The sequence below is a fragment of the Haliotis rufescens genome, unplaced genomic scaffold, assembly GCF_023055435.1.
Source record: "Haliotis rufescens isolate VD_foot unplaced genomic scaffold, xgHalRufe1.0.p SCAF_22, whole genome shotgun sequence".
NCBI classification, from domain to species: Eukaryota; Metazoa; Mollusca; class Gastropoda; order Lepetellida; family Haliotidae; genus Haliotis; species Haliotis rufescens.
The window spans coordinates 6714933-6742062 of NW_025963913.1; the positions used below are offsets into that span (position 1 = coordinate 6714933).

Genomic DNA, 27130 nt, shown 5'->3' on the forward strand with positions numbered 1-27130 from the left:
AGGATGGTGGTGTACTGTGGTAAGAGTCAAGTAAGGATGGTGGTGTACTGTGGTAAGGGTCACGTAAGGATGGTGGTGTACTCTGGGAGGTGTCAAGTGAGGCATCAAGTAAGGATGGTGGTGTACTGTGGTAAGAGTCAAGTAAGGATGGTAGGAGTACTGTGGTAAGAGTCAAGTAAGGATGGTGGTGTACTCTGGGAGGAGTCAAGTGAGGCATCAAGTAAGGATGGTGGTGTACTGTGGTAAGAGTCAAGTAAGGATGGTAGGAGTACTGTGGTAAGAGTCAAGTAAGGATGGTGGTGTACTCTGGGAGGAGTCAAGTGAGGCATCAAGTAATGATGGTGGTGTACTGTGGTAAGAGTCAAGTAAGGATGGTAGGAGTACTGTGGTAAGAGTCAAGTAAGGATGGTGGTGTACTCTGGGAGGAGTCAAGTGAGGCGTCAAGTAAGGATGGTGGTGTACTGTGGTAAGAGTCAAGTAAGGATGGTAGGAGTACTGTGGTAAGAGTCAAGTAAGGATGGTGGTGTACTCTGGGAGGAGTCAAGTGAGGCATCAAGTAAGGATGGTGGTGTACTGTGGTAAGAGTCAAGTAAGGTTGGTAGGAGTACTGTGGTAAGAGTCAAGTAAGGATGGTGGTGTACTCTGGGAGGAGTCAAGTGAGGCATCAAGTAAGGATGGTGGTGTACTGTGGTAAGAGTCAAGTAAGGTTGGTAGGAGTACTGTGGTAAGAGTCAAGTAAGGATGGTGGTGTACTCTGGGAGGAGTCAAGTGAGGCATCAAGTAAGGATGGTGGTGTACTGTGGTAAGAGTCAAGTAAGGTTGGTAGGAGTACTGTGGTAAGAGTCAAGTAAGGATGGTGGTGTACTCTGGGAGGAGTCAAGTGAGGCATCAAGTAAGGATGGTGGTGTACTGTGGTAAGAGTCAAGTAAGGATGGTGGTGTACTCTGGGAGGAGTCAAGTGAGGCATCAAGTAAGGATGGTGGTGTACTGTGGTAAGAGTCAAGTAAGGATGGTAGGAGTACTGTGGTAAGAGTCAAGTAAGGATGGTGGTGTACTCTGGGAGGAGTCAAGTGAGGCATCAAGTAAGGATGGTGGTGTACTGTGGTAAGAGTCAAGTAAGGATGGTAGGAGTACTGTGGTAAGAGTCAAGTAAGGATGGTGGTGTACTCTGGGAGGTGTCAAGTGAGGCATCAAGTAAGGATGGTGGTGTACTGTGGTAAGAGTCAAGTAAGGATGGTGGTGTACTCTGGGAGGAGTCAAGTGAGGCATCAAGTAAGGATAGTGGTGTACTGTGGTAAGAGTCAAGTAAGGATGGTAGGAGTACTGTGGTAAGAGTCAAGTAAGGATGGTGGTGTACTCTGGGAGGAGTCAAGTGAGGCATCAAGTGAGGATGGGTGGTGCACTGTAGGTGAAGTCAAGTGCGGATGGGAGGTGTACTCTGGGAAAAGTCAAGTGAGGCATCAAGTAAGGATGGTGGTGTACTCTGGGAGGAGTCAAGTAAGGATGGGTGGAGTACTGTGGTAAGAGTCAAGTAAGGATGGTGGTGTACTGTGGTAAGAGTCAAGTAAGGATGGTGGTGTACTGTGGTAAGGGTCACGTAAGGATGGTGGTGTACTCTGGGAGGTGTCAAGTGAGGCATCAAGTAAGGATGGTGGTGTACTGTGGTAAGAGTCAAGTAAGGATGGTAGGAGTACTGTGGTAAGAGTCAAGTAAGGATGGTGGTGTACTCTGGGAGGAGTCAAGTGAGGCATCAAGTAAGGATGGTGGTGTACTGTGGTAACAGTCAAGTAAGGATGGTAGGAGTACTGTGGTAAGAGTCAAGTAAGGATGGTGGTGTACTCTGGGAGGAGTCAAGTGAGGCATCAAGTAAGGATGGTGGTGTACTGTGGTAAGAGTCAAGTAAGGATGGTAGGAGTACTGTGGTAAGAGTCAAGTAAGGATGGTGGTGTACTCTGGGAGGAGTCAAGTGAGGCATCAAGTAAGGATGGTGGTGTACTGTGGTAAGAGTCAAGTAAGGATGGTAGGAGTACTGTGGTAAGAGTCAAGTAAGGATGGTGGTGTACTCTGGGAGGAGTCAAGTGAGGCATCAAGTAAGGATGGTGGTGTACTGTGGTAAGAGTCAAGTAAGGATGGTGGTGTACTCTGGGAGGAGTCAAGTGAGGCATCAAGTAAGGATAGTGGTGTACTGTGGTAAGAGTCAAGTAAGGATGGTAGGAGTACTGTGGTAAGAGTCAAGTAAGGATGGTGGTGTACTCTGGGAGGAGTCAAGTGAGGCATCAAGTGAGGATGGGTGGTGCACTGTAGGTGGAGTCAAGTGCGGATGGGAGGTGTACTCTGGGAAAAGTCAAGTGAGGCATCAAGTAAGGATGGTGGTGTACTCTGGGAGGAGTCAAGTAAGGATGGGTGGAGTACTGTGGTAAGAGTCAAGTAAGGATGGTGGTGTACTGTGGTAAGAGTCAAGTAAGGATGGTGGTGTACTGTGGTAAGGGTCAAGTAAGGATGGTGGTGTACTCTGGGAGGTGTCAAGTGAGGCATCAAGTAAGGATGGTGGTGTACTGTGGTAAGAGTCAAGTAAGGATGGTAGGAGTACTGTGGTAAGAGTCAAGTAAGGATGGTGGTGTACTCTGGGAGGAGTCAAGTGAGGCATCAAGTAAGGATGGTGGTGTACTGTGGTAAGAGTCAAGTAAGGATGGTAGGAGTACTGTGGTAAGAGTCAAGTAAGGATGGTGGTGTACTCTGGGAGGAGTCAAGTGAGGCATCAAGTAATGATGGTGGTGTACTGTGGTAAGAGTCAAGTAAGGATGGTAGGAGTACTGTGGTAAGAGTCAAGTAAGGATGGTGGTGTACTCTGGGAGGAGTCAAGTGAGGCGTCAAGTAAGGATGGTGGTGTACTGTGGTAAGAGTCAAGTAAGGATGGTAGGAGTACTGTGGTAAGAGTCAAGTAAGGATGGTGGTGTACTCTGGGAGGAGTCAAGTGAGGCATCAAGTAAGGATGGTGGTGTACTGTGGTAAGAGTCAAGTAAGGATGGTGGTGTACTCTGGGAGGAGTCAAGTGAGGCATCAAGTAAGGATAGTGGTGTACTGTGGTAAGAGTCAAGTAAGGATGGTAGGAGTACTGTGGTAAGAGTCAAGTAAGGATGGTGGTGTACTCTGGGAGGAGTCAAGTGAGGCATCAAGTGAGGATGGGTGGTGCACTGTAGGTGGAGTCAAGTGCGGATGGGAGGTGTACTCTGGGAAAAGTCAAGTGAGGCATCAAGTAAGGATGGTGGTGTACTCTGGGAGGAGTCAAGTAAGGATGGGTGGAGTACTGTGGTAAGAGTCAAGTAAGGATGGTGGTGTACTGTGGTAAGAGTCAAGTAAGGATGGTGGTGTACTGTGGTAAGGGTCAAGTAAGGATGGTGGTGTACTCTGGGAGGTGTCAAGTGAGGCATCAAGTAAGGATGGTGGTGTACTGTGGTAAGAGTCAAGTAAGGATGGTAGGAGTACTGTGGTAAGAGTCAAGTAAGGATGGTGGTGTACTCTGGGAGGAGTCAAGTGAGGCATCAAGTAAGGATGGTGGTGTACTGTGGTAAGAGTCAAGTAAGGATGGTAGGAGTACTGTGGTAAGAGTCAAGTAAGGATGGTGGTGTACTCTGGGAGGAGTCAAGTGAGGCATCAAGTAATGATGGTGGTGTACTGTGGTAAGAGTCAAGTAAGGATGGTAGGAGTACTGTGGTAAGAGTCAAGTAAGGATGGTGGTGTACTCTGGGAGGAGTCAAGTGAGGCGTCAAGTAAGGATGGTGGTGTACTGTGGTAAGAGTCAAGTAAGGATGGTAGGAGTACTGTGGTAAGAGTCAAGTAAGGATGGTGGTGTACTCTGGGAGGAGTCAAGTGAGGCATCAAGTAAGGATGGTGGTGTACTGTGGTAAGAGTCAAGTAAGGATGGTAGGAGTACTGTGGTAAGAGTCAAGTAAGGATGGTAGTGTACTCTGGGAGGAGTCAAGTGAGGCATCAAGTAAGGATGGTGGTGTACTGTGGTAAGAGTCAAGTAAGGATGGTAGGAATACTGTGGTAAGAGTCAAGTAAGGATGGTGGTGTACTCTGGGAGGAGTCAAGTGAGGCATCAAGTAAGGATGGTGGTGTACTGTGGTAAGAGTCAAGTAAGGATGGTGGTGTACTCTGGGAGGAGTCAAGTGAGGCATCAAGTAAGGATGGTGGTGTACTGTGGTAAGAGTCAAGTAAGGATGGTAGGAGTACTGTGGTAAGAGTCAAGTAAGGATAGTGGTGTACTGTGGGAGGAGTCAAGTAAGGATGGGTGGAGTACTGTGGTAAGAGTCAAGTAAGGATAGTGGTGTACTGTGGAAGGAGTCAAGTAAGGATGGTGGTGTACTGTGGTAAGAGTCAAGTAAGGATGGTGGTGTACTGTGGTAAGAGTCAAGTAAGGATAGTGGTGTACTCTGGGAAGAGTCAAGTAAGGATGGGTGGAGTACTGTGGTAAGAGTCAAGTAAAGATGGTGGTGTACTGTGGTAAGAGTCAAGTAAGGATGGTGGTGTACTGTGGTAAGAGTCAAGTAAGGATGGTGGTGTACTCTGGGAGGAGTCAAGTAAGGATGGGTGGAGTACTCTGGGAGGTGTCAAGTGAGGCATCAAGTAAGGATGGTGGTGTGGTAAGAGTCAAGTAAGGATGGTAGGAGTACTGTGGTAAGAGTCAAGTAAGGATGGTGGTGTACTCTGGGAGGTGTCAAGTGAGGCATCAAGTAAGGATGGTGGTGTACTGTGGTAAGAGTCAAGTAAGGTTGGTAGGAGTACTGTGGTAAGAGTCAAGTAAGGATGGGTGGTGCACTGTAGGAGGAGTCAAGTGAGGCATCAAGTAAGGATGGTGGTGTACTGTGGTAAGAGTCAAGTAAGGATGGTAGGAGTACTGTGGTAAGAGTCAAGTAAGGATGGTGGTGTACTCTGGGAGGAGTCAAGTGAGACATCAAGTAAGGATGGTGGTGTACTGTGGTAAGAGTCAAGTAAGGATAGTAGGAGTACTGTGGTAAGAGTCAAGTAAGGATGGTGGTGTACTCTGGGAGGAGTCAAGTGAGGCATCAAGTAAGGATGGTGGTGTACTGTGGGAGGAGTCAAGTGAGGCATCAAGTAAGGATGGTGGTGTACTGTGGTAAGAGTCAAGTAAGGATGGTAGGAGTACTCTGGGAGGTGTCAAGTGAGGCATCAAGTGAGGATGGGTGGTGCACTGTAGGTGGAGTCAAGTGCGGATGGGAGGTGTACTCTGGGAGGAGTCAAGTGAGGATTGGTGGTGTACTAGGGGAGGAGTCAAATTAGGATGGGTGGTGTACTGTGGGAGGAGTCAAGTGAGGATGGGAGGTGTACTCTGGGAAAAGTCAAGTGAGGCATCAAGTAAGGATGGTGGTGTACTGTGGTAAGAGTCAAGTAAGGATGGTAGGAGTACTGTGGTAAGAGTCAAGTAAGGATGGTGGTGTACTCTGGGAGGAGTCAAGTGAGGCATCAAGTAAGGATGGTGGTGTACTGTGGTAAGAGTCAAGTAAGGATGGTAGGAGTACTGTGGTAAGAGTCAAGTAAGGATAGTGGTGTACTGTGGGAGGAGTCAAGTAAGGATGGGTGGAGTACTGTGGTAAGAGTCAAGTAAGGATGGTGGTGTACTGTGGTAAGAGTCAAGTAAGGATGGTGGTGTACTGTGGTAAGAGTCACGTAAGGATGGTGGTGTACTCTGGGAGGTGTCAAGTGAGGCATCAAGTAAGGATGGTGGTGTACTGTGGTAAGAGTCAAGTAAGGATAGTAGGAGTACTGTGGTAAGAGTCAAGTAAGGATGGTGGTGTACTCTGGGAGGAGTCAAGTGAGGCATCAAGTAAGGATGGTGGTGTACTGTGGTAAGAGTCAAGTAAGGATGGTAGGAGTACTGTGGTAAGAGTCAAGTAAGGATGGTGGTGTACTCTTGGAGGAGTCAAGTGAGGCATCAAGTAAGGATGGTGGTGTACTGTGGTAAGAGTCAAGTAAGGATGGTAGGAGTACTGTGGTAAGAGTCAAGTTAGGATGGTGGTGTACTCTGGGAGGAGTCAAGTGAGGCATCAAGTAAGGATGGTGGTGTACTGTGGTAAGAGTCAAGTAAGGATGGTAGGAGTACTGTGGTAAGAGTCAAGTAAGGATGGTGGTGTACTCTGAGAGGAGTCAAGTGAGGCATCAAGTAAGGATGGTGGTGTACTGTGGTAAGAGTCAAGTAAGGATGGTAGGAGTACTGTGGTAAGAGTCAAGTAAGGATGGTGGTGTACTCTGGGAGGAGTCAAGTGAGGCATCAAGTAAGGATGGTGGTGTACTGTGGTAAGAGTCAAGTAAGGATGGTGGTGTACTCTGGGAGGAGTCAAGTGAGGCATCAAGTAAGGATGGTGGTGTACTGTGGTAAGAGTCAAGTAAGGATGGTAGGAGTACTGTGGTAAGAGTCAAGTAAGGATGGTGGTGTACTCTGGGAGGAGTCAAGTGAGGCATCAAGTAAGGATGGTGGTGTACTGTGGTAAGAGTCAAGTAAGGATGGTAGGAGTACTGTGGTAAGAGTCAAGTTAGGATGGTGGTGTACTAGGGGAGGAGTCAAGTGAGGCATCAAGTAAGGATGGTGGTGTACTGTGGTAAGAGTCAAGTAAGGATGGTGGTGTACTCTGGGAGGAGTCAAGTGAGGCATCAAGTAAGGATGGTGGTGTACTGTGGTAAGAGTCAAGTAAGGATGGTAGGAGTACTGTGGTAAGAGTCAAGTAAGGATGGTGGTGTACTCTGGGAGGAGTCAAGTGAGGCATCAAGTAAGGATGGTGGTGTACTGTGGTAAGAGTCAAGTAAGGATGGTAGGAGTACTGTGGTAAGAGTCAAGTAAGGATGGTGGTGTACTCTGGGAGAAGTCAAGTGAGGCATCAAGTAAGGATGGTGGTGTACTGTGGTAAGAGTCAAGTAAGGATGGTGGTGTACTCTGGGAGGAGTCAAGTGAGGCATCAAGTAAGGATGGTGGTGTACTGTGGTAAGAGTCAAGTAAGGATGGTAGGAGTACTGTGGTAAGAGTCAAGTAAGGATGGTGGTGTACTCTGGGAGGAGTCAAGTGAGGCATCAAGTGAGGAAGGGTGTTGCACTGTAGGTGGAGTCAAGTGCAGATGGGAGGTGTACTCTGGGAGGAGTCAAGTGAGGATTGGTGGTGTACTAGGGGAGGAGTCAAATTAGGATGGGTGGTGTACTGTGGGAGGAGTCAAGTGAGGATGGGAGGTGTACTCTGGGAAAAGTCAAGTGAGGATGGGTGGTGTACTGTGGGTGGAGTCAAGTGAGGATGGGTGGTGTACTGTAGGTAGAGTCAAGTGAGGATGGGTGGTGTACTGTGGGTGGAGTCAAGTGAGGATGGGTGGTGTACTGTGGGAGGAGTCAAGTGAGGATGGGTGGTGTACTGTAGGTAGAGTCAAGTGAGGATGGGCGGTGTACTGTGGGTGGAGTCAAGTGAGGATGGGCGGTGTACTGTGGGAGGAGTCAAGTGAGGATGGGTGGTGTACTGTAGGTGGAGTCAAGTGAGGATGGGTGGTGTACTGTGGGAGGAGTCAAGTGAGGATGGGTGGTGTACTGTAGGTGGAGTCAAGTGAGGATGGGTGGTGTACTGTAGGTGGAGTCAAGTGAGGATGGGCGGTGTACTGTAGGTGGAGTCAAGTGAGGATGGGTGGTGTACTGTAGGTAGAGTCAAGTGAGGATGGGTGGTGTACTGTGGGAGGAGTCAAGTGAGGATGGGCGGTGTACTGTAGGTGGAGTCAAGTGAGGATGGGTGGTGTACTGTGGGAGGAGTCAAGTGAGGATGGGTGGTGTACTGTGGGAGGAGTCAAGTGAGGATGGGCGGTGTACTGTGGGAGGAGTCAAGTGAGGATGGGCGGTGTACTGTAGGTGGAGTCAAGTGAGGATGGGTGGTGTACTGTGGGAGGAGTCAAGTGAGGATGGGTGGTGTACTGTGGGAGGAGTCAAGTGAGGATGGGTGGTGTACTGTAGGTGGAGTCAAGTGAGGATGGGTGGTGTACTGTGGGAGGAGTCAAGTGAGGATGGGTGGTGTACTGTAGGTGGAGTCAAGTGAGGATGGGTGGTGTACTGTAGGTGGAGTCAAGTGAGGATAGGCGGTGTACTGTAGGTGGAGTCAAGTGAGGATGGGTGGTGTACTGTGGGAGGAGTCAAGTGAGGATGGGTGGTGTACTGTGGGAGGAGTCAAGTGAGGATGGGCGGTGTACTGTGGGAGGAGTCAAGTGAGGATGGGCGGTGTACTGTAGGTGGAGTCAAGTGAGGATGGGTGGTGTACTGTGGGAGGAGTCAAGTGAGGATGGGTGGTGTACTGTGGGAGGAGTCAAGTGAGGATGGGTGGTGTACTGTAGGTGGAGTCAAGTGAGGATGGGTGGTGTACTGTGGGAGGAGTCAAGTGAGGATGGGTGGTGTACTGTGGGAGGAGTCAAGTGAGGATGGGTGGTTTGCTGTAGGTGGAGTCAAGTGAGGATGGGTGGTTTGCTGTAGGTGGAGTCAAGTGAGGATGGGTGGGGTACTGTTGGAGGAGTCAAGTGAGGATAGGTGGTGTACTGTAGGTTGAGTCAAGTGAGGATTGGTGGTGTACTCTGGGAAAAGTCAAGTGAGGATGGGTGGTGTACTAGGGGAGGAGTCAAATGAGGATGGGTGGTGTACTAGGGGAGGAGTCAAATGAGGATGGGTGGTGTACACGACAGCTTCAGCGGGAGTGACTTGAAGAAACATGACAGGTTCAGGGGAAGGGTCTTGAAGAAACATGACAGCTTCAGCGGGAGTGACTTGAAGAAACATGACAGGTTCAGGGGAAGGGTCTTGAAGAAACATGACAGGTTCAGCGGGAGGGACTTGAAGAAACATGACAGGTTCAGGGGGAGGGACTTGAAGAAACATGACAGGTTCAGGGGAAGGGCCTTGAAGAAACATGACAGGTTCAGGGGGAGTGACTTGAAGAAACATGACAGGTTCAGGGGGAGTGACTTGAAGAAACATGACAGGTTCAGGGGGAGTGACTTGAAGAAACATGACTGGTTCAGGGGGAGTGACTTGAAGAAACATGACAGGTTCAGGGGGAGGGACTTAAAGAAACCTGACTGGTTCAGGGGGAGGGAGTTGAAGAAACATGACAGGTTCAGGGGAAGGGTCTTGAAGAAACATGACAGGTTCAGGGGGAGGGTCTTGAAGAAACATGACATGTTCAGGGGGAGTGAATTGAAGAAACATGACATGTTCAGGGGGAGTGACTTGAAGAAACATGACAGGTTCAGCGGGAGTGACTTGAAGAAACATGTAGGCATCAAAATGCATGGAGCACATTCAGGTCTTTCTTCTCAAATACAGGTAGAGTCATACCTAGATTTGAGTTTAAGAATGTCAGGATTGCTGCATTGATTTAGCAAAATGTGATGATGATTATCATCTTCAAAACTTTGAACAACCGATGACAGTGAAAGATTTGTAAAGCACTGTTACATTTTGCATCTGACTTCTATAGGATACATGGAACAACTAATCCTACAACACGATCCTACAACATAATCCAACAATACAATTCTTGCATTTTGAAGGCATAATAGTGCATGCCTGCTTGACGAGAGGTACATTGGTAAATGTGCTTCATCATTGTGTATATTGACTGAATATACACAATAAACTGGATGTAGTCTTGTGTTGTGATTATATAATGTGAGTGGAGAGATTTGCCTTCCCACTTGGTCACAGTAATACATAGGATACAAAACTCGCTCCCATTTCAGAACAACGTATGTTCCCCATGTTAACATAAACTTGATATGAAATTGGAAGCTTGTTCAAAATTCTTTATGAACCTCCAGTGATGTCAGCTTATTATTCTATGTAAGGTTTTCTCCTGTCAGCAAGTACTTGGACTCAATCAAGTTGAAACCCAGGAGCGACTTTGAATGTACACAGGGAGGTGTTACTGTCCCTACTTTGAGGTTCTACTTCCTACAAGTAAAACCTGCTTAGAAGTTTTACTTCCCACAAGTGAGACCTGCTTTGAGGTTTCACTTCCTACAAGTACGACCTGCATGGAGGTTTTACTTCCTACAAGTAAAACCTGCTTTGAGGATTTACTTTCTACAAGTAAGACCTGCTTTGAGGTTTCACTTCCTACAAGTAAGACCTGCATGGAGGTTTTACTTTCTACAAGTAAAACCTGCTTTGAGGTTTCACTTTCTACAAGTAAGACCTGCATGGAGGTTTTACTTCCTACAAGTAAAACCTGCTTTGAGGATTTACTTTCTACAAGTAAGACCTGCATGCAGGTTTTACTTCCTACAAGTAAAACCTGCTTTGAGGTTTCACTTTCTACAAGTAAGACCTGCATGGAGGTTTTACTTCCTACAAGTAAGACCTGCTTTGAGGTTTCACTTCCTACAAGTAAGACCTGCATGGAGGTTTTACTTCCTACAAGTAAAACCTGCTTTGAGGTTTCACTTTCTACAAGTACGACCTGCTTTGAGGATTTACTTTCTACAAGTAAGACCTGCTTTGAGGTTTCACTTTTTACAAGTAGGACCTGCATTGAGGTTTTACTTTCTACAAGTAAGACCTGCTTTGAGGTTTTACTTTCTACAAGTAGGACCTGCTTTGAAGTTTTACTTTCTACAAGTAGGACCTGCTTTGAAGTTTTACTTTCTACAAGTAATACCTGCTTTGAGATTTCACTTCCTATAAGTAAGACCTGCTTTGAGATTTTACTTTTTACAAGTAGGACCTGCTTTGAGGTTTTACTTTCTACAAGTAAGACCTGCTTCGAGGTTTTACTTTCTACAAGTAGGACCTGCTTTGAAGTTTTACTTTCTACAAGTAATACCTGCTTTGAGATTTCACTTCCTACAAGTAAGACCTGCATGGAGGTTTTACTTCCTACAAGTAAGACCTGCTTTGAGGTTTCACTTCCTACAAGTAAGACCTGCATGGAGGTTTTACTTCTTACATGTAGGACCTGCTTTGAGGTTTTACTTCCTACAAGTAAAATCTGCTTTGAGGATTTACTTTCTACAAGTAAGACCTGCTTTGAGGTTTTACTTTTTACAAGTAGGACCTGCTTTGAGGTTTTACTTTCTACAAGTAAGACCTGCTTTGAGGTTTTACTTTCTACAAGTAGGACCTGCTTTGAAGTTTTACTTTCTACAAGTAATACCTGCTTTGAGATTTCACTTCCTACAAGTAAGACCTGCATGGAGGTTTTACTTCCTACAAGTAAGACCTGCTTTGAGGTTTCACTTCCTACAAGACCTGCATGGAGGTTTTACTTCCTACAAGTAAGACCTGCTTTGAGGTTTCACTTCCTACAAGACCTGCATGGAGGTTTTACTTCTTACATGTAGGACCTGCTTTGAGGTTTTACCTCTTACATGTAGGACCTGCTTTGAGGTTTTACTTTCTACAATTATGACCTGCTTTGAGGTAGTATTTCTTTCAAGTAATACCTAAGATTTTCATTTGAATAATAAATAAGACCTGCTTTGTGGTTTTATTTTTTAACTATACCAATTAATACACATTAAATGTTGATTTTTGACAGTTAAAAACTTAAGATGCCATGTCAGGAATGAAACCTGCAACTTTATATATCATGTTTCAGACTGTAACCCAGTGATTTCCCACTATGCCACCGGAGCATGAAGTAAAGGTTCACTCAGCCTGGTGTTGGTGGGAGTAGTAAGGCCTCAGAGAGGACAGATGAAAAAGTAACACTTTTGGCCTTGGTCTTACAACTTTCACCAGGACCAGGACCTCATTCTAGATCATGAACCTTTACATGAACCCAACCTTCCAGAAGCCACCAGGGCAGATGGCTGGTTCAACAGAATTGTCTCCCCTAGACCTATAAACCACACACTCACACTATTTTAGAAGAGTTTCACTCAACCCTAAAGGGACATGCCAACTTCAACTTTGATGTTCTTGGACAATGGAATGACTCTCTGATGCCAGCTGATTACATATCTTGCTACAGGGCTTTACAGTTACATTGTTAGACATGGCTGACATGTCATGTAAGGCATCACTGTCTAACCAACAGTTAACATATCCACCACTTTGTGTATGACATGAATAAAGGATTGACAATGGACTGCCCATTGGTCTTCAATATATAAGGGTTCTTTATCAGAGCTGAGGAAAGAGTAGGAAAAGTGTGTTTGTGCTCACGTGAGTACTTGATGGTCATCCTCTCCCTCTCCACGCCGTATGTAGCCCTGGGCAGGCTGTACAGCGAGATGAACAAGGTGTTGTGCACTGCGGCACTGTAGCGGAGACAGTGGCTGAACTGCACATGCTAAAACAGACCACACTCAACCTGCAGTCAACTAAACATGGCACTGTTTATATAGTTTATTAAAATACTGTGGTATGCTATACAATGCATATAGTTGATAAATATACTGGGGTATGTTATATAATGCATCTAGTTGATAAATATACTTGGGTATGTTATATAATGCATCTAGCTGATAAATATACCGGGGTATGTTATATAATGTATCTAGTTGACAAATATATACTGGGGAGTGCCCTAGTCATAAAACTGATGATATTAACATATTATCAGTATATTTCATCCTTATGCCAACACCAACACACAACACATCACATGTACATCATCCACCAACACATCACCTGTACATCATCCACCAACACACAACACATCACATGTACATCGTCCACCAACACATCACATGTACATTGTCCACCAACACACAACACATCACATGTACATCGTCCACCAACACACAACACATCACCTGTACATCGTCCACCAACACATCACCTGTACATCATCCACCAACACATCACATGTACATCATCCACCAACACATCACCTGTACATCATCCACCAACACATCACCTGTACATTGTCCACCAACACATCACCTGTACATCGTCCACCAACACATCACCTGTACATCATCCACTAACATATTACCTGTACATCATCCACCAACACATCACATGTACATCATCCACCAACACATCACCTGTACATCATCCACCAACACATCACCTGTACATTGTCCACCAACACATCACCTGTACATCGTCCACCAACACATCACCTGTACATTGTCCACCAACACACAACACATCACATGTACATCGTCCACCAACACACAACACATCACCTGTACATCGTCCACCAACACATCACCTGTACATCATCCACCAACACATCACATGTACATCATCCACCAACACATCACCTGTACATCATCCACCAACACATCACCTGTACATTGTCCACCAACACATCACCTGTACATCGTCCACCAACACATCACCTCTACATTGTCCACCAACACACAACACATCACCTGTACATCATCCACCAACACATCACCTGTACATTGTCCACCAACACATCACCTGTACATCGTCCACCAACACATCACCTGTACATCATCAACCAACACATCACCTGTACATCATCCACCAACACATCACATGTACATCATCCACCAACACATCACCTGTACATCATCCACTAACATATTACCTGTACATCATCCACCAACACATCACCTGTACATCGTCCACCAACACATCAACTGTACATTGTCCACCAACACATCACCTGTACATCGTCCACTAACATATTACCTGTACATCATCCACCAACACATCACCTGTACATCATCCACCAACACATCACCTGTACATCATCCACCAACACATCACATGTACATCATCCACCAACACATCACCTGTACATCATCCACCAACACATCACCTGTACATCATCCACCAACACATCACCTGTACATCATCCACTAACATATTACCTGTACATCATCCACCAACACATCACCTGTACATCATCCACTAACATATTACCTGTACATCATCCACCAACACATCACCTGTACATCATCCACTAACATATTACCTGTACATCATCCACCAACACATCACCTGTACATCATCCACTAACATATTACCTGTACATCATCCACCAACACATCACCTGTACATCATCCACCAACACATCACCTGTACATCGTCCACCAACACATCAACTGTACATTGTCCACCAACACATCACCTGTACATCGTCCACTAACATATTACCTGTACATCATCCACCAACACATCACCTGTACATCATCCACCAACACATCACCTGTACATCGTCCACTAACATATTACCTGTACATCATCCACCAACACATCACCTATACATCGTCCACCAACACATCACCTGTACATCATCCACCAACACATCACCTGTACATCATCCACCAACACATCACCTGTACATCATCCACTAACATATTACCTGTACATCATCCACCAACACATCACCTGTACATCATCCACTAACATATTACCTGTACATCATCCACCAACACATCACCTGTACATCATCCACTAACATATTACCTGTACATCATCCACCAACACATCACCTGTACATCATCCACCAACACATCACCTGTACATCGTCCACCAACACATCACCTGTACATCATCCACCAACACATCACCTGTACATCATCCACCAACACATCACCTGTACATCATCCACCAACACATCACCTGTACATCATCCACCAACACATAACCTGTACATCATCCACTAACATATTACCTGTACATCATCCACCAACACATCACCTGTACATCATCCACTAACATATTACCTGTACATCATCCACCAACACATCACCTGTACATCATCCACTAACATATTACCTGTACATCATCCACCAACACATCACCTGTACATCATCCACTAACATATTACCTGTACATCATCCACCAACACATCACCTGTACATCATCCACCAACACATCACCTGTACATCGTCCACCAACACATCAACTGTACATTGTCCACCAACACATCACCTGTACATCATCCACCAACACATCCCCTGTACATCGTCCACTAACACATCACCTGTACATCGTCCACCAACACATCACCTGTACATCATCCACTAACATATTACCTGTACATCATCCACCAACACATCACCTGTACATCATCAACCAACACTTCACCTGTACATCGTCCACTAACACATCAACTGTACATTGTCCACAAACACATAACATGTACATTGTCCACCAACACACAACACATCACCTGTACATCATCCACCAACACATCACCTGTACATCATCCACCAACACATCACCTGTACATCGTCCACTAACACATCACCTGTACATCGTCCACCAACACATCACCTGTACATCATCCACTAACATATTACCTGTACATCATCCACCAACACATCACCTGTACATCATCCACCAACACATCACCTGTACATTGTCCACCAACACATCACATGTACATTGTCCACCAACACATAACATGTACACTGTCCACCAACACATCACCTGTACATTGTCCACCAACACATAACATGTACATTGTCCACCAACACATAACATGTACATTGTCCACCAACACATAACATGTACATTGTCCACCAACACATAACATGTACATTGTCCACCAACACATCACCTGTACATTGTCCACCAACACATCACCTGTACATTGTCCACCAACACATCACATGTACATTGTCCACCAACACATAACATGTACATTGTCCACCAACACATAACATGTACATTGTCCACCAACACATCACCTGTACATTGTCCACCAACACATAACATGTACATTGTCCACCAACACATAACATGTACATTGTCCACCAACACATAACTTGTACATCGTCCACCAACACATCACCTGTACATCGTCCACCAACACATCAACTGTACATTGTCCACCAACACATCACCTGTACATCATCCACCAACACATCACCTGTACATCGTCCACCAACACATCAACTGTACATCATCCACCAACACATCACCTGTACATCATCCACCAACACATCACCTGTACATCATCCACCAACACATCACCTGTACATCGTCTACCAACACATCACCTGTACATCATCCACTAACTTATTACCTGTACATCATCCACCAACACATCACCTGTACATTGTCCACCAACACATCACCTGTACATCATCCACCAACACATCACCTGTACATCATCCACCAACACATCACCTGTACATCATCCACCAACACATCACCTGTACATCATCCACCAACACATCACCTGTACATCATCCACCAACACATCACATGTACATCATCCACCAACACATCACCTGTACATCATCCACCAACACATCACATGTACATCATCCACCAACACATCACCTGTACATCATCCACCAACACATCACCTGTACATCATCCACCAACACATCACCTGTACATCATCCACCAACACATCACCTGTACATCATCCACCAACACATCACCTGTACATCATCCACCAACACATCACCTGTACATCATCCACCAACACATCACCTGTACATCATCCACCAACACACAACACATCACCTGTACATCATCCACCAACGCATCACCTGTACATCATCCACCAACACATCAACTGTACATCATCCACCAACACATCACCTGTACATCATCCACCAACACATCACCTGTACATTGTCCACCAACACACAACACATCACCTGTACATCATCCACCAACACAACACCTGTACATCATCCACCAACACATCAACTGTACATCATCCACCAACACATCACATGATCATCGTCCACCAACACATCACCTGTACATTGTCCACCAACACACAACACATCACCTGTACATCGTCCACCAACACAACACCTGTACATCATCCACCAACACATCACCTGTACATCATCCACTAACACATCACCTGTACATTGTCCACCAACACATCACCTGTACATCATCCACCAACACACAACACATCACCTGTACATCATCCATCAACACATCACCTGTATATTGTCCACCAACACATCACCTGTACATCATCCACCAATACATCACCTGTACATCATCCACCAACACATCACCTGTACATTGTCCACCAACACACAACACATCACCTGTACATCATCCACCAACACATTACCTGTACATCATCCACCAACACATCACCTGTACATTGTCCACCAACACACAACACATCACATGTACATCATCCACCAACACAACACCTGTACATCATCCACCAACACATCAACTGTACATCATCCACCAACACATCACCTGTACATCATTCACCAACACATCACCTGTACATTGTCCACCAACACACAACACATCACATGTACATCATCCACCAACACATCACCTGTACATCATTCACCAACACATCACCTGTACATTGTCCACCAACACACAACACATCACCTGTACATCATCCACCAACACATCACCTGTACATCATCCACTAACACATCACCTGTACATTGTCCACCAACACATCACCTGTACATCATCCACCAACACACAACACATCACCTGTACATCATCCACCAACACATCACCTGTACATCATCCACCAACACATCACATGTACATCATCCACCAACACATCAACTGTACATCATCCACCAACACATCACCTGTACATCATCCACCAACACATCACCTGTACATTGTCCACCAACACACAACACATCACATGTACATTGTCCACCAACACACAACACATCACCTGTACATTGTCCACCAACACACAACACATCACCTATACATTGTCCACCAACACATCACCTGTACAATGTCCACCAACACACAACACATCACCTGTACATTGTCCACCAACACATCACCTGTACATCGTCCACCAACACATCACCTGTACATCGTCCACCAACACATCACCTGTACATCATCCACCAACACATCACCTGTACATTGTCCACCAACACATCACCTGTACATCATCAACCAACACATCACCTGTACATTGTCCACCAACACATCACATGTACATCATCCACCAACACATCACCTGTACATCATCCACCAACACATCACCTGTACATCATCCACCAACACATCACATGTACATCATCCACCAACACATCAACTGTACATCATCCACCAACACATCACCTGTACATCATCCACCAACACATCACCTGTACATTGTCCACCAACACACAACACATCACATGTACATTGTCCACCAACACTCAACACATCACCTGTACATTGTCCACCAACACACAACACATCACCTATACATTGTCCACCAACACATCACCTGTACAATGTCCACCAACACACAACACATCACCTGTACATTGTCCACCAACACATCACCTGTACATCATCCACCAACACACAACACATCACCTGTACATCATCCATCAACACATCACCTGTATATTGTCCACCAACACATCACCTGTACATCATCCACCAATACATCACCTGTACATCATCCACCAACACATCACCTGTACATTGTCCACCAACACACAACACATCACCTGTACATCATCCACCAACACATTACCTGTACATCATCCACCAACACATCACCTGTACATTGTCCACCAACACACAACACATCACATGTACATCATCCACCAACACAACACCTGTACATCATCCACCAACACATCAACTGTACATCATCCACCAACACATCACCTGTACATCATTCACCAACACATCACCTGTACATTGTCCACCAACACACAACACATCACCTGTACATCATCCACCAACACATCACCTGTACATCATTCACCAACACATCACCTGTACATTGTCCACCAACACACAACACATCACCTGTACATCATCCACCAACACATCACCTGTACATCATCCACTAACACATCACCTGTACATTGTCCACCAACACATCACCTGTACATCATCCACCAACACACAACACATCACCTGTACATCATCCACCAACACATCACCTGTACATCATCCACCAACACATCACATGTACATCATCCACCAACACATCAACTGTACATCATCCACCAACACATCACCTGTACATCATCCACCAACACATCACCTGTACATTGTCCACCAACACACAACACATCACATGTACATTGTCCACCAACACACAACACATCACCTGTACATTGTCCACCAACACACAACACATCACCTATACATTGTCCACCAACACATCACCTGTACAATGTCCACCAACACACAACACATCACCTGTACATTGTCCACCAACACATCACCTGTACATCATCCACCAACACATCACCTGTACATCGTCCACCAACACATCACCTGTACATCATCCACCAACACATCACCTGTACATTGTCCACCAACACATCACCTGTACATCATCAACCAACACATCACCTGTACATTGTCCACCAACACATCACATGTACATCATCCACCAACACATCACCTGTACATCATCCACCAACACATCACCTGTACATCATCCACCAACACATCACATGTACATCATCCACCAACACATCAACTGTACATCATCCACCAACACATCACCTGTACATCATCCACCAACACATCACCTGTACATTGTCCACCAACACACAACACATCACATGTACATTGTCCACCAACACTCAACACATCACCTGTACATTGTCCACCAACACACAACACATCACCTATACATTGTCCACCAACACATCACCTGTACAATGTCCACCAACACACAACACATCACCTGTACATTGTCCACCAACACATCACCTGTACATCGTCCACCAACACATCACCTGTACATCGTCCACCAACACATCACCTGTACATCATCCACCAACACATCACCTGTACATTGTCCACCAACACATCACCTGTACATCATCCACCAACACATCACATGTACATCATCCACCAACACATCACCTGTACATCATCCACCAACACATCACCTGTACATCATCCACCAACACATCACCTGTACATCATCCACCAACACACAACACATCACCTGTACATCATCCACCAACACACAACACATCACCTGTACATTGTCCACCAACACACAACACATCACATGTACATCGTCCACCAACACACAACACATCACCTGTACATTGTCCACCAACACATCACCTGTACATCATCCACCAACACATCACCTGTACATCATCAACCAACACATCACATGTACATCATCCACCAACACATCACCTGTACATCATCCACCAACACATCACCTGTACATCGTCCACCAACACATCACATGTACATCATCCAACAACACATCACCTGTACATCATCCACCAACACATCACCTGTACATCATCCACCAACACATCACCTGTACATCATCCACCAACACACAACACATCACCTGTACATCATCCACCAACACATCACCTGTACATCATCCACCAACACATCAACTGTACATCATCCACCAACACATCACCTGTACATCATCCACCAACACACAACACATCACCTGTACATCATCCACCAACACATCACCTGTACATCATCCACCAACACATCAACTGTACATCATCCACCAACACATCACCTGTACATCATCCACCAACACATCACCTGTACATTGTCCACCAACACACAACACATCACCTGTACATCATCCACCAACACATCACCTGTACATCATCCACCAACACATCAACTGTACATCATCCACCAACACATCACCTGTACATCATCCACCAACACATCACCTGTACATCATCCACCAACACATCACCTGTACATCATCCACCAACACATCACCTGTACATCATCCACCAACACATCACATGTACATCATCCACCAACACATCACCTGTACATCATCCAACAACACATCACATGTACATCATCCACCAACACATCACCTGTACATCATCCACCAACACATCACCTGTACATCATCCACCAACACATCACCTGTACATCATCCACCAACACATCACCTGTACATCATCCACCAACACATCACCTGTACATCATCCACCAACACATCAACTGTACATCATCCACCAACACATCACCTGTACATCATCCACCAACACACAACACATCACCTGTACATCATCCACCAACACATCACCTGTACATCATCCACCAACACATCACCTGTACATCATCCACCAACACATCACCTGTACATCATCCACCAACACACAACACATCACCTGTACATCATCCACCAACACATCACATGTACATCATCCACCAACACATCACCTGTACATCATCCACCAACACATCACCTGTACATCATCCACCAACACACAACACATCACCTGTACATCATCCACCAACACATCACCTGTACATCATCCACCAACACATCACCTGTACATCATCCACCAACACACAACACATCACCTGTACATCATCCACCAACACACAACACATCACCTGTACATTGTCCACCAACACACAACACATCACATGTACATCGTCCACCAACACACAACACATCACCTGTACATTGTCCACCAACACATCACCTGTACATCATCCACCAACACATCACCTGTACATCATCAACCAACACATCACATGTACATCATCCACCAACACATCACCTGTACATCATCCACCAACACATCACCTGTACATCATCCACCAACACATCACATGTACATCATCCAACAACACATCACCTGTACATCATCCACCAACACATCACCTGTACATCATCCACCAACACATCACCTGTACATCATCCACCAACACACAACACATCACCTGTACATCATCCACCAACACATCACCTGTACATCATCCACCAACACATCAACTGTACATCATCCACCAACACATCACCTGTACATCATCCACCAACACACAACACATCACCTGTACATCATCCACCAACACATCACCTGTACATCATCCACCAACACATCAACTGTACATCATCCACCAACACATCACCTGTACATCATCCACCAACACATCACCTGTACATTGTCCACCAACACACAACACATCACCTGTACATCATCCACCAACACATCACCTGTACATCATCCACCAACACATCAACTGTACATCATCCACCAACACATCACCTGTACATCATCCACCAACACATCACCTGTACATCATCCACCAACACATCACCTATACATTGTCCACCAACACACAACACATTACCTGTACATCGTCCACCATGGTCCAGTTGACGGCAGAGAGGTTGAAGTGGTAACATTCTGTAGGGTGACTGATGGGGTGAACTTCAAGGAGGAAGCCTTTCACTGCCCTGTAGGAATCTGGAAACAAGTCCCAGTCTATGACATCCATGTCTCATCTTATTTGTGTTTTCACCTAAATAAAGCTAAGGAAAACATGAAGTGAATATGAGCTTACTATACCATTATCTACTTTTTCACACAATGTCAAAGAAATACCTGAACCTGTCACTCCCCCTGAACCTGTCATGTTTCTTCAAGTCACTCCCCCTGAACCTGTCATGTTTCTTCAAGTCCCTCCCCCTGAACCTGTCATGTTTGTTTAAGTCCCTCCCCCTGAACCTGTCATGTTTCTTCAAGTCCCTCCCCCTGAACCTGTCATGTTTCTTTAAGTCCCTCCCCCTGTACCTGTCATGTTTCTTCAAGTCCCTTCCACTGAACCTGTCATGTTTCTTCAAGTCACTCCCCCTGAACCTGTCATGTTTCTTCAAGTCACTCCCCCTGAACCTGTCATGTTTCTTCAAGTCACTCCCCCTGATTTGTTCTTGAGGTGTTGCACGATACATACAGGAAAACCTGTCATGCTGAAACCATCAGAACTAAACATGTGGCATAATATACACATGCACAAAAGTTAAGCGCCACCATATTCATAGTCTCTTGATTTCACGTGTGGGAATCAGAAATACGAAATATGATGATGTATGGCTGAATTAGGCTTCCATAGTTTCATGAACCCAAATTTGTCCAGATACCACAAGGAAAGTGTGCTTTACGTGTTACTGCAGTTCCCCTACCCTATAAATAGTGAAATTCAAGTTTCCAACATGTGGTTGCATTTTGCTCTTGTGTGAGATTCCCCTTCCAATAGAGGTTGAAAATCAGCCATGGTGAGGAGAAAGTTAACAAACTCTGAAAGATGGCAAGTGATAGGCATAAAAAATGCTGGCATGTCATGAAGGGCCATTGCAAGACAAATGGGTCATTATCACAGTGTTTTCACTCGTTTGATTGTCAAACATGGTCAAACCAATGATGTCAATGACAGGCATAGGTGCGGTAGGCCAAGAAAGACCTCTAACAGAGAGGATAGACGTCTTTTCAGGATAGTCAGACAAAATCCATTTGCCACTTTAACAGATTTAAGACTGCAGTGGATTACCCATCAGTGACTCTCGACGATGACCGTAAGGCATCGCCTCAGAGCGGCTGGTTATAACGCCAGAAGACCAGTAAAACGTCCTCAACTGACTGAGAGGCACATGTGGAATCGTCTGATATGGTGTCGTGCCTGTAGTCGATGGAACTTGGCCAACTGGAGAAGGATCCATTGATCTGACGAGTGTCGAATGCTGCTATGAACTGTTGATGGTCGAATACATGTTTGGAGGCAATGTAACACTCGTTTTGTACCAAGGAACATCCATAAGACCTTAGCATGTGGTGGGGGGTCTGTCATGGTATGGGGTTGTGTTTCCTTCGGCTGCAAACTTCCGCTGGTGACAATTTCGTGGAAACCTGAATGGCCAACAATACCATGATGCCGTTCTTTGTCCCGTGGTAGTCCCTCATTTTGACAACCATCCTCTTCAGACAAGACCTGTTTACATGGACGACAATGCTAGACCATACAGATCTCGGGCAGTTTTGGCTTATTTGTGTCAAGAAGCTATTGCCACTCTTGGCCGGCCTGTAGTCCGGATCTTAATCCGATTGAGCATCTCTTGGACATTTTGGCCAGAAAATCAGACATTGTGATCCCCCAGTTCAAAATGTTCAGGATCCTGGTTGAGGACAAGGTGGGATTGACATTTGCAAGGGACCCGTCATAAGCAGGGATGAATGAATCCTGAGGAGAAGAGTCGGAGCAATAATCTCTATGGAGACAGACTGGAGAGTGGCTCCAGGACCGACATTTAGAATGGGATGTCTTGTCCCACTTCATCTTGATGAAGGAGAGGCAGAGCTATGTGATGAAGACAAACAACGCCAATAGTGTTGGCTGGTTATTAGCGGTACGGAAGACTCCCGAGTTAGCTCCCTTGTCTTCACTCTTCTCTCTCTCATTTGTTTGTACTCGCCTCGTGGTTTTCGAAAATAAAACCTCTCGCAACCGAAAAGCCTCTCCATCTTGTGTCCCTATCGTCAGTGGTCTAAGAGTGTCCGTCAAACCCTACTGGCGTGGTGGCAGCGCTACAGACAAGTTCCCACACCTGACATTTGGTTGGATCGTGCAAAACACTCAAAGTATCACAATCGCTTCACAGCAGACGATCGGTCAGTATTGCTTTTTCTGGATAGCACAAACCGCCTCCGTGGTCTTGTGGTAGAGCGTCCGCCCGGAGAGCGGAAGGTCCAGGGTTCGATCCCGGGCCGCGTCATACAAAAAGACGTTAAAAGATTGTACTTGTTGTTACCCTGTCTGGCGCTCGGCATTAAGGGGCTAAAACAAGGACTGGTCGGCTCGGAGTCAGTATACTGTGTCTGAGTGGGGTATTCATGTTAAACTGCGGCATGGTATCTCAGTGAGCTAGCACTATAAATCGGCATCAGTCCGGACTAGTACAAGCAGCCACACACACACATACACGTGCATGCACGTCGCTATATAAGTGCAATAATCTTGGACGCGACGTTAAACCCAATTTCAACTCACCTCACCTGGATAGCACAAGTTACACCCTCATCATGGCTAATACTGCGAGAGCACCTAAACAGTGGTGTTTAACCAAACAAGAGACAGTTAATTCATTTGAGAAATGGCGTCAAGATCTTTTGTACACATTGTCACTAGATCGGAACTTTGCTCCATTCCTAGCGACAGGTGCCACATGGCTCAAGAAAACCGCCCATGCTCCCTTGCGTGGATTTACCAAAGATAATGAGGAGGTTCCCGTCGCGTTGCGACGAACAGCTCTACAAAAGGTCAGTGCCTTGGAACTTATGCCAGGACAGGTAGCTAATTATTGCCCCGTTATCTCAAGGAACACTATGGTGAAGAATTCTACATCCATTGATCAGATCTGGCAAGTTATCAGACTCCATTATGGATTTCAGTCTACCGGAGCTCACTTCATAGACTTTTCTGACATTAAGCTTGACCCTGAGGAACGCCCAGAAGATTTATATCAGCGCCTCATGGCCTTTATTGAGGACAATCTCTTGCGTCGGGAGGGTGCTATTACGCACCATGGTGTGATAATCGACGAGGACGAGGAACTTTCTCCCACTTTAGAGAACTTTGTTATACTCACATGGCTACGATTGATTCACCCTGAATTGCCAAGACTGGTCAAGCAAAGATATGGTACTGAACTACGCTCACGGACTTTAGCTTCCATCAAACCGGAAGTCTCGCAGGCGCTTTTATCTCTCCTAGATGAGATACGTACAGGGGATGACGTGAAGATTATAAGGGCTGCAGCGTCCTCAGATGGCAAGCGAAGATGACCCATACCATCATAGAACAGTCGACCTCTGACCCCCCAGAATCAATAGGTACGTCGTTTGCTGCAGATGTCTTGAAGCAGTCAGGACAACTCATTCTTGTCTTGCGAGAAACAGTAACCTCGTACACCAGCGCATGTCTCATCGAAAATGAGAGGGGAGATACACTACGCGATGGTCTCATACGCCTTTGCGTTGAACTCCGACCATTAGACGGTCCAGTAGCTGTGATCAGAACAGACCCCGCCACCGGATTTGCCTCCATCATCAATGATAAGCTCCTTCACAAGCACAGAATAAATCTTGAGATAGGGAGAGGGAGAGTGAAGAATGTCAATAAAAACCCTGTTGCCGAAAGAGCCGTCCAAGAGCTAGAAGAAGAACTTCTACGCCAAGATCCTTTGGGTGGCTCTGTCACAGTTCTGACGCTTTGTGTGACCCTAGCCCGGTTGAATGCTCGTATACGGGGAAGGGGCCTATCGGCCAGGGAAATGTGGACACAACAGGATCAATTCACTAACAGCCAGTTACCTATCAGCGACAGGCAGTTGATAACTGACCAACATTCCCAGCGTTCCAGTAATCACCGCCACAGCCAGAAGTCAAAAGCCCCAAAGGGAGTTCTACCCTCTAGTGCCCAGGTACGGGTTGGTGACCTGGTTTATCTTCACACAGACCGTAACAAGACTCAAGCTAGAGACCACTACCTTGTGGTCCACTCAGATGGTTCTTGGTGCAACATTCAAAAGTTTGCCGGGAAGCAGTTGAGAAGTGCTTCATACAGAGTGAAACAGTCTGAGTGCTTCACAGTACCTAATTTCATGCCGCTGACGTCAGTACGCACTCATGCAGGGGCCAATGAGGATGACGACACTGAAGGAGACAAGTCCATGGCAAGCTACCATCAACCACCAGACCCCCCTCATATTCATCTAATCCTTTCTAGTCCTCCAGAGAATGACCCTCTACCTGAGTATCAGACTCATGAGATGCCTGCACCAGCCTGCAGTTCCCCTACTATCCAATCAGACCAAGAAGATACAGTCAGCGATATTCCCGGCCACGTCTACACCTCTGAACCCGTGACTAGTCACCCTACCTAACGTCATCTACCCAGCCGTTTATGTGACTACGTCCTTGACTGATATAGACAATCTGTGAGTTTATTCTCACGCGAGTCATTGTGGACTCACACAGTGTGTTGGGCAGAATAATCCCATAGACTTGATGGCAGTCTACCCTATGACGGTCTACTCTATGCTTCATACATTTTGTTTGTCACTATTCCCATAATGTTACCACGTTTTCTTGTACATTATAGGCAATGTTTGTGTTAGTTTCGTTCACACGGCGGTTAGTGTATGGTACCACCATTATGTCCATCTTAATTCCCAGGCAGAAAGCCCACTTCTTTACTCAGTTTCTGTCACTGGCCTTCTGGAGAAGGAAAGAAGAAGTTACGCCAATAGTGTTGGCTGGTTATTAGCGGTACGGAAGACTCCCGAGTTAGCTCCCTTGTCTTCGCTCTTCTCTCTCTCATTTGTTTGTACTCCCCTCGTGGTTTCCGAAAATAAAACCTCTCGCAACCGAAAAACCTCTCCATCTTGTGTCCCTATCGTCAGTGGCCTAAGAGTGTCCGTCAAACCCTA

The 27130-nt window shown here is 45.8% G+C and overlaps 1 protein-coding gene across 1 annotated transcript in view; it reads right to left on the reverse strand.

The window, feature by feature from the left end:
* Positions 1-27130, reverse strand: part of LOC124118218 — a 162491-nt gene that overhangs the window by 54667 nt on the left and 80694 nt on the right. The window contains exons 4-5 of the mRNA XM_048401469.1: positions 22000-22115; positions 12196-12322 (exon numbers count right to left, since the gene is read on the reverse strand). Coding sequence (XP_048257426.1) covers positions 12196-12322; positions 22000-22115 — 243 coding nt within the window. The remainder of the gene's footprint in view (positions 1-12195; positions 12323-21999; positions 22116-27130) is intronic.